The sequence below is a fragment of the Cryptotermes secundus genome, unplaced genomic scaffold (genome assembly GCF_002891405.2).
Source record: "Cryptotermes secundus unplaced genomic scaffold, Csec_1.0 scaffold297, whole genome shotgun sequence".
NCBI lineage: Eukaryota > Metazoa > Arthropoda > Insecta > Blattodea > Kalotermitidae > Cryptotermes > Cryptotermes secundus.
In genome coordinates, this window is record NW_019721762.1 from 56,001 (window position 1) to 65,397 (window position 9,397).

The following is a 9,397-nucleotide window of genomic DNA, read 5'->3' on the forward strand; positions in this document are numbered from 1 at the left end:
CGCGCTTCCACTAGTGGTGTGTGCACGCGCTTCCACTAGCAGAGTTTAAATGCCTGACTGGCACAAACGGGGCACTTCGGCACTTAAAGGTTAAAGTATGCAAAAATAATCTTACAGAAGTATCAGTATTTTACAGTGTTGAGGCTGGACTGTAGTGGTGGTGAATTTCTAGTCACATCTGCGTAAGGTAGTAACATAAGAGTTAACTGACATCTCTACCCTATTTGCAATAGGAGAAAATGTATGTAGTTTATAATACAATAATGTGATGAATTTTGCAGATTTTCAAAATGTTCACGCTTATCAGGTAAGCTCTGCTTTAACAGACTGGTAAAACTTGTACTAAAATTCTAGCACATTTCCTCTCTTGAGTGTGACAATAACTCTCCATTAATAGTTGTTTTGGTCACACATGAGAAGTATCATATAAATTCTCAAAAGGAAGTTCTTTCTTCTGTCTAAAATGACAAAACTGAAGATCTGTTAATCTTATGAACTGACATTTTTATTCATACTGTTCTGTGTTATGTTTAGATTCCAATATATTTTTTCTGTCTTAGTTTAAATTGAAGATCCTTCAGCTTGTTCAAAGGCTTCGTAATTGCCATTATGTTTTGCAGAATATGCAGGAAACTTGGGAGATGCAGGAGACACTGAATGGAGAGAACTGGAGCAGCAACACATTTTGCAACTTGTGGATAAGTTCTAGACACTGGAGTGATGTGAAGCTCTGTAATATCAGTGCTCATTATTCTCAGAATATGGAGTCTCTTCTCTGACTTGTGAAGGTTTGTGTAATTACAGTTTTAAGTGAACCATTGAAGTTTGGTGTTTATATTACTTTCCTCAACCTCTTCAGAATATTACATTTGTTTCAGTAAAATATTTTTGTTAAAATTAGATGTGATGGATCCCAGCCAGTGTGCTGTATTTAGAACTTCCTTGCTTGTATACATTATGTTTTCATCATTGTGTAATCCCAATTTTGTTCAGAGTGGACTGGTTTCCTGTCAGTCATCTGTTCCTCTTAGATGACTGACCTGTGTATAGGTCTTTTAAGTCTATTTACATGGAAAATTCTCTAGATAAAACAGAAGTAATACATGTTTTCAGATAGGATAAGAATGAGATGTAAAGACTGGCAAAATAGTTTGGATTGCTGTTGCCAAATGGTAACGATTGAATGATTGGCACTCTTTCATATTGAGAGGTCCCAAGTTCAGATCTAAGCCTTATGCTCTTCATCGCTCCCACCAGGCAAATGCCAGCCTAGCTCTAGACATATAATGTAATTGATAGCATCACTAAGTAAGCCAAGAATGAATAAATATACCAGGAGCACTGTCAGTATAGCGACTGGCTACAGGATGGATGTCAAAGTTTGAGCCCTGGTAGGGTCAAGAATTTTCTCTTCTCCAAATCGTCCAGACCGGCTCTGGGGTTGACCCAACCTCCTATCCAATGGACTATTTCCCTGGGGGTAAAGCAGCAGGGGCAAGAAGCTTTCTGCTCACCTCCATCTAGTGCTGAGGTCAAGAAAATGTTGATCTACACATCCACTCCCCCATACACCTTCATAGCATAGTGCTTAATTAGTTGAGCACAGGGACAACTTTACCTTTTATAAATAAATATACATAATGCAGCATTACTGGCAGCAGCATACAACTATCAGAGATGACAACATATCATTTGTCATGTTTGTCTTCAAGATATACTGTCTGATGTAATTCACATTGTTATTGAATTTGTTATTGCTTAATGCAGAGGCTTTTTCCTCTTTAGTAAATCAGATTTCTGTTCTGATTTCCTGAAGATTGTTTCTGTGGTTCAGCAGTTTTATATGACATTAAGAAAAAAACTTGAAAACCAACACCTCTTTTATTTTATAACAATGGCAATTTGAACAGAGGAAGTACTTTACAGTGTAATATACAAAAATTGCACTGCATATAAAATGTTATCCCAAATATTAAGTCATTATGTGTGTAGTCATAGCCTGTACAAAACAACAGGGGGGAATGCTGATAATCTCTTCTCAACTGCTGTTATATCTTCAGTGTTAAATGATGGTATGTCTTGAGTGTGATGTACCAGTGAACAAATACAAAGAGAATATGCAAAAAGTAATACATACTGGACAACTTTAAAACAAACTAATTCCCGATTATGGACACAAGCTTATATGTGCTTTATACATGTGGCATACATAAGAACCTTTTATTAGGGATAACAGTAAGTTGGATACTTTCATATAAAATCTAGAAATTTGATATATGGAACCAATGGTAGCAATATGTAAATAAATCTTATTCACTGGTATCACATACCAAGTTTTGGTGATATGTGGAGTTTAGTACAATTCAAAAATTGTTTACCATACTACTTCGCACAGATCCTAAATGTAACACAAGTAGAAACATTCGTTGTTTGCTCTTATGTGGGTCGATGGTCTGAAAATATAAACATGAATGTAATGGGGGGAGGGGCTTAAGAAAACCTGTCATACGACATGGTTTTTGTAAAATGCTGCATCGTGAAAAAAGGAAGTGATGTCTTTACATTTTCTCTGCTAGTTGGGAGTAAACCTTTCATGCAAGGTAAGATAAAGCCTGCATTTACAGTTGAGGTTGTGAACCTCTCCATGACTGTTGAGCACCACCAAAGTTCATATGAGCATATCCTGTAGAATACCCTACACTGCCATACAGTTCTGATCCTGGAGAATGGCTACCCTGTAAGATATAAAAAAGAACAAAATAAAAATTATCAAATGCTGTTTGTATATAAATTGTTTCCTTAGAGATTTCTGGGTTACTGTTTTGGTGGTGTGTGTAAGAACTTCTGAAACACAAATATACAGTATTCAGAATGTTAATCAATACTGCTCCTAACTATGTCCCAAACTTCATGTTACTTGTTATTAAATGGGATAGAGAAACTGAAGACGGAGGCAGCAGGTTCTTCAAAATGCTGGTACCTGTTTACCGGACTACATAGTATCAAATTCTGGAAGACTGTAATCTTAATATTCACTACTGTGACAACCTCAGGTCTTGCTCTCCCCCTCTCTTTGACAATGAACCTGAAGATATATATTACAGTGTTCACAAGAGCCCTCCATCAGTATTAATTACCCTCCCACCTATGTATCGGTCTTCCTAGTGGTCTCTTTCCTTCTGGCTTTCCCACCAAAATCTTATATTCAATCTGATACATCATACCACTGTAAAAAATATCATATATGTCAGGAATATGTATTCACGACATTGACTGAAGTGAGTTTTCATCAGTGGTATGTATATGAAAATGAATAAGGTTCGCAAAGCTTAATCCATCTGTTCTGTGAGAGAAGCTGGTGGATTTTATTATGAACTATGCATTATGTATCACATACAGTGCGGGCAGTCAAATGATTTGCTTTCAAAGGCACTGCACATAAGCTGCAACCCAGTCTTAAAAACAAATTGGGAAAAGATATAGCTTATATATATATATTTCAAGGAGATGAAAGAGAAATTAGACGTGTGTCTTCATTTTTGTGTATATTTTGCATCATTTCATGCTAGAATAACAGTAAAGCCACCGGAAAGAGAACATAGACTGGATATGGACAGAATTCTTCCATCTCACAGATCTGGCAGTTAACATTCTTCTTGTAGAATGGAAACCCCTTTTATTGCATCGTTCTTAGAATGTTAAAGAGTTTTAGTTAAGTTTAGTTGGGTGAGTCGACTGAGCTTGGCTTCTGTGAATGAAAGTGAAAAAATTACTTAACTCACCTGCAGGAATCTGTTCAGCTCTTCTTGAGTATCAAAGATCATAACAATGAACGGTGAGCCAGGAACCAATTCTCCAGCCCACTTCACCTCTACTCGGTAATCACCTGGCTCAGTTGGATCAAACTTGCAAAGAATAGTGCGATCCTTCTGACTTTCACGTTGCATCTCCACTCTAAATGCACCTACAGAAATGAGAGTACCTTATATATTCTTTCTCAGACTTGCACTTAGGAGTACTGAAAGAAAAATTCCAATTTCCATACTAGAAACTGAACCACAATATTGAACATAACCATGTAAAACCACATTCTTATTCTTCCACCCTGAGGATGGAGGTGACATCCTCTGAACATCAGTTGACTTTCAACGGACTACACGGCATTATTTCACAGAAAATAGAACACTTTAAGATCATATTATTCAAATGGGGGAAAGAAAATATATTTTCTTGTCTGAATATCAATTACTTGTAGTTTCTTTTGTATATCCTCTACTAGCCTTATAATCATGCGGTTTCTGCCCAGTAATTTCTGTCAGAAAATGGATCTCTGGTGCATCTGCTTCATTTTTTGTTCAACATGTTGATCCATATAACAGGCGGTACTGCAGTAACTTACAGAATTTAAGTAGAATTTCCTTCCACAGCTTCTAAAGACATAGTTACAAATTTAAGTACAAAATATTGGCCTGAGAAGGATGAAATAAATGATTTATTTAGGATGGTACATAACAAGGAACTTCATGCTAGATTTTAGATTATTACAGTGGTATTGTTTTCTGGGATGTAATGCTGTATAGTTTGGCAGAAGTTCATGTTTTGGAAGGACATACTGCCTCCATCTACAGGGTTAAAGAATAAGCCACGTAAGAAGCAAACAGCAGGCAGATTCAGCTGTCTGCAAAAAACTACAATCTGATATAGACCTTAAGGGAATTCTGAGGGAGCCAATGGGAGCAGACTCTTTGCAAAGGTGTGTTTTGCTACATGAAGAAAAGTGAACCAACTGGAGAGAAGAGGGGGGGGGGCATTGGAACAATTTATTGGAAATTGGTCTTCTTCTCTTTTGTGAAGTATACTGTTTCAGTTGATTGTCTGTCTGGACTGCTAAAAGTTCGGCCATCTCTCGGCTAACTGCAGACAACCTCCCCATTGCTTGTGGTGTGGGAGTGGCCACCTGCATGAGGAATGCCTGGAAAAAGGCAAGGAAACATCTACACTGGCATGCTGCAACTGCAAGCTGACGTACAGAGAGAAACCCCATCTATCCAATTCTGTGTGGCCATGCAGAGGACAAAATGTGTAACAGGGAGTCGCAGAGAGCACCCAAGACCACAACGATAGGTGTTCTCTTCCAGTTACACCACCCTAGATCTGTCCTTCACAGTGGCACTGCAAAACAACGTGGAGCAACAGCAGTGGCCTCAACCATGCCAGGCTGCAGTGGGAGGTCCAGCCACAGTGGAACGACCGAGGGTCCAGGCTCCTTTGCAGCACCATCAGCAACAGGAAACAGGTCAGTCAGTTTGGGATCCTAAAGTAAACAGTTTGCCTCTGGACAACAAGTTGAGAGTAGCAACTGTAGTACTGCAGATTGTGATGGAATTCAGCTGTGCTGTGTCATAGGAGGCAAAAATAGTGGCCATTACAAAAATTATCTTAAATATAATGAAACAAAATGGCCACAAAGATTTCATAGGCCCCTCAAAGTTTTAGCATTTAATGTGAATGGTATTGGGAGGCAGTGCTATCTAAGTAAGCAAATGCAGGATTTACTCATAGATGTGGCCCTGATTTCAGACATGCATCTGAAACCCTATGAGAGGTTTTTTATTCCAAATTACAGTTTTTATCAAACTGACTAACTGACTGCTACCATTGCAGAAATAAAATAATTATCATTGCAGTTAGAAAAGGCATCCCTGACAACCGTGTAAACTTACTCCCCCTTGTTTCAGTAGAAGTGATGAGTCTGCATATCTACAGGCAGTAGCAAAGTACTACAGGGTAGTTCATAAGTCCCTCAGGGATTTCTGAACTCTGCGGTACAGTAGGCGGGATGGTCATGACAGGGGGGGGACTTCAGCAGAAGGAGAGACACTCGAGTTTCTGCCCTACCTTACAGGTGCCAAGGCACATATTACCCAGACAAACATGGAGACATTCTCTACCTATTGATATGCTCCTTTCTGTTGTGTCTGTCTTGGTTGTTACACTGCCGAGATCGGAAGTTCCAGAGGAACTTATGAATTACCCTGTACTTGCAACCGTTTATAAAGCTCAAGTCATGCAGACATCATTGAGCTCTTGAGCTTTAAACATAGGACTATATTGGCGGGTGATGTGAATGCTTAACATCCATTTTTGAATCCTGCTGTTTCAAACATGAACAAATTTGAAATGTCAGTGCCACATTGGCCCAACTCATTAAGAAGAATGCTGTTTTCTGGGATGTGGTGCTGTGTAGATATTGTGTAAACTGGCGTTTCGGAGGAACGTATTATTTCTGTCTTCAGGGTGTAAAAAATCCGAGAGCGAGGAACTAACATGAGCAGGTGGCTGCAGACTGATTTGCCAGTCAAAAACACCCATGCATTATTCACCTGTAGGAAATTTTGACTAGTTGTATATTGATATGTTGGGTTTTTGGACTTTATCCATCGTCCTGGTTTTTAAGATAACAAATAAAAACACGAAGTTTCCGAAACGTCGTGTTTTTATTTGTTATCTTAAAAACCAGGACGATGGATAAAGTCCAAAAACCCAACATATCAGTGTGTTATACACCATCGTCAGAATCCTGTAGTAACTAGTTGCATATTGTGGTCCATCAGACTATCAGAGTGTCAGATATCATTGCTTCTGATATTCTAGACTAAGACCATCTACCAACAGTATTCCCCATACTGGATCATCTCAAAACTAAGAATCTTTCAGAACCTGTTGAAAAATCCACATATTGAGAACGGTTTCAGAGCCTCGCCTCTGCTTTAACATCGCCTATAATCAAAATTAACTCTGGTAGAAGCTGATAAAGCAGCACATGACTTTACAGCCTCAATTGTTTCAGCATATAAGTTGCTGACCACTAAGGTTACCCTTTTGTACCTAAACAACGATCTCCCTAGCTTAGATCATTTGTTAAAGCAAAAGCAGAGACTAGAAAAACTGAGGCAGGAAACCAGTGTGTAAAATAGCAGTTAACTGTGTTGCAAAATCTGTCAGACAAACGGCCCATAGAAAGTCACCTGAACAGTGGGAAATAAAGATATATATTTCTGAGGTCATGTTATATGGCCCTCTGTGAAATCCCTCATGAAGAGGGATGGACCAAAGGCACCAACTGCTATTCATGGTCCTTTAGGCTTTAAATTTCATACATTAAAGAAGGCCACTGTAACTGCTGACTGCTTGGAAAATCAGTTCACACCCCATGAACTGTGTGATGAAAACCATGAACGGCAGATGGGGGCTACAGTTCAAGCTTTGCTCAAAGCTACAGACAACTCCCCCCCCCATCAAAGAATAAGACCAAATGAAATTAATAAATTCTTTGAAATTGAGAAGGGTTTGTGGAATTGATGGCATTCCAGATTAATGCCTCAAACATTTCCCTATGCCTTGGAAAGAAGCAAAAATGATAAAACTAGGTAAGGACCCTAATTCCCCAAAAATTTATGTCCGATTAGAGTCTTATCAACGATGAGTAAGTCATTTGAGAAGGTCATACTAAAAATAGTCCAAAGGTACACTGAAGAGGCCTATTTAATGCAGATAGTTATAGTTAGATAATGTAGATAGTTAACAGTTTTGACCATTTGAGGCACTCTCTCTGACGATAGGACAGGTCTGTCATTTGTCAGAGTCACGGTCATCAGAAATAAGTGAACTGTTCATACGTACATAATGTTTACAGTTTACAAGTTATGGTATAACACAATCCTGTCAATTCAGGCTGAGAACAGGATTGTGTTATACCATAACTTGTAAACTGTAAACATTATGTACATGAACAGTTCACTTATTTATGATGACCGTGACTCTTGACAAATGACAGACCTGTCCTATCGTCAGAGAGAGTGCCTCAAATGGTCAAAACCGTTAACTGTCTAACAGTAACTAAAATCTGGTCCAAGACTGACTGTTGGTCACAAGGAAACTCTGACATGGAGAGAAGTCATATGGAAGGTTAGAACTTAGAGAAATGAGGGAAGGCTGCAGAGAATTTGTATAAGTGGGTTGTAAGCAAGAAGCAGGGGATAATAAGGGGCAAGATAACAGTGAAGAGAAGTAGATTCTAAAGGGTTGTGACGATGGTGGATGACACACAGAATTACTGAGGTTTTGGACTTTTTCCATCATCTGGAATTCCTCTGTTACCTAAAATTCTGGAAAATGAAAAAAGTCCAAAACCTCAGTAATTCTCAGTGAAAGGGAAGCCAAGAAGGAAGCTACTGTGAAAGGGCAGAAAGGAAGGCTCATGGAATGTGATGCCCTGATAGAATTAGTACCCTGATACAGGCAATGTGCCCAGGCCTGTGGGTCTGGTGGAGTAACATCCTAGAATCCTACATTCTTTGAGAGCGTAGATGAGAGGTTTCCACGACTTGCTTAGACAGAAGCAGTCCTTCCTGTTCATGCTGTTGGGCTGGTGCTTGAAAATCCAAAAGATTCTACTTTGACACTACAGCTAGAAGCTAATGCAACAAGCATGTTCAAAACCAACTTGTACTCAAAACACAAAGTGTCTGTTAACTTATTTTTATTTGTTTAAATATAAGAAATTTCTAATGTGAGTGAAAGATTGTAATATGGACAGCCTAAGTCTGAATTTCAGCTAGTATGATAGGAATTGGTCCCCTCACTACCACCCCATTCAAGATGGTTATGAAATACTCTACCAAGTACAGGTGTAGTTGTAGTGTTACAAACCTTTAGGTCCCCTGATCCTGACAGTGAGTTGTCCTGCTCCAGCACCGCGAGTGTCACAGATGAAACGAGACTGGAATGTGGCCAAAACTCCATGTTCTATACCTGGCCCATACACTCGCACTTTACTTGGATCTGGAGCTCCAGCAACACGTAACGAAAATGGGCTGCCTGGCACATGGTCACCTGATGTACATAACCAATTAAAACTTAGAAATTCAAAGGAACCTTATCAAAGTAATGATCTATGCCCTGGTATTTTTACCCATGGGTTATTTAACAACACTTTCAGTGACAGACATTGCTCTTGACCACTGCATCCTATAGCATAAGTAAAATTAGGATTAAATTCCATGAGTGCAATGTGTTTTAATAATAAAATAAAACATTCACACATTTTGGCAAATAATGGCTATCACTGGAAGCTGCCCAACAGTATAGAGGAAATGCTTCAAATGTATTACATGCATGCATTGTCTTGTAAGCATTAAAAACAGTTGAGTGGAATCTAGCTGTGAAGCCCAGTGATAGCTGCATTTCTTCACAGTAGGTTGTCTGTACTGTGTCGGTCCTGTGTGTGGTGCGGGCAACGTTGTGTTGTGTACACATCCTGCACATCTCCCTCCCCCAGATTCTGGCAGGCTGTTCGGTGAATTGGTTTGCACATTGCACTACTGTGCAAGAACCT

General features: G+C 39.1%; 2 protein-coding genes across 4 annotated transcripts in view; one reads left to right on the plus strand and one right to left on the minus strand.

The window, feature by feature from the left end:
- Positions 1-1,370, plus strand: part of LOC111875641 (beta-catenin-like protein 1) — a 33,886-nt gene extending 32,516 nt beyond the window's left edge. The window contains exon 11 of the mRNA XM_023872038.2: positions 621-1,370. Coding sequence (XP_023727806.1) covers positions 621-709 — 89 coding nt within the window. The 3' untranslated portion in view covers positions 710-1,370. The remainder of the gene's footprint in view (positions 1-620) is intronic.
- Positions 1,371-1,862: 492 nt separating this feature from the next.
- Positions 1,863-9,397, minus strand: part of LOC111875639 (filamin-C) — a 146,843-nt gene continuing 139,308 nt past the window's right edge. For all 3 annotated transcript variants that reach the window (XM_023872035.2, XM_023872034.2, XM_023872033.2), the window contains 3 exons: positions 8,713-8,895; positions 3,783-3,964; positions 1,863-2,735 (listed from right to left, as the gene is read on the minus strand). In XM_023872035.2, coding sequence (XP_023727803.1) covers positions 2,619-2,735; positions 3,783-3,964; positions 8,713-8,895 — 482 coding nt within the window. In that variant the 3' untranslated portion in view covers positions 1,863-2,618. The remainder of the gene's footprint in view (positions 2,736-3,782; positions 3,965-8,712; positions 8,896-9,397) is intronic.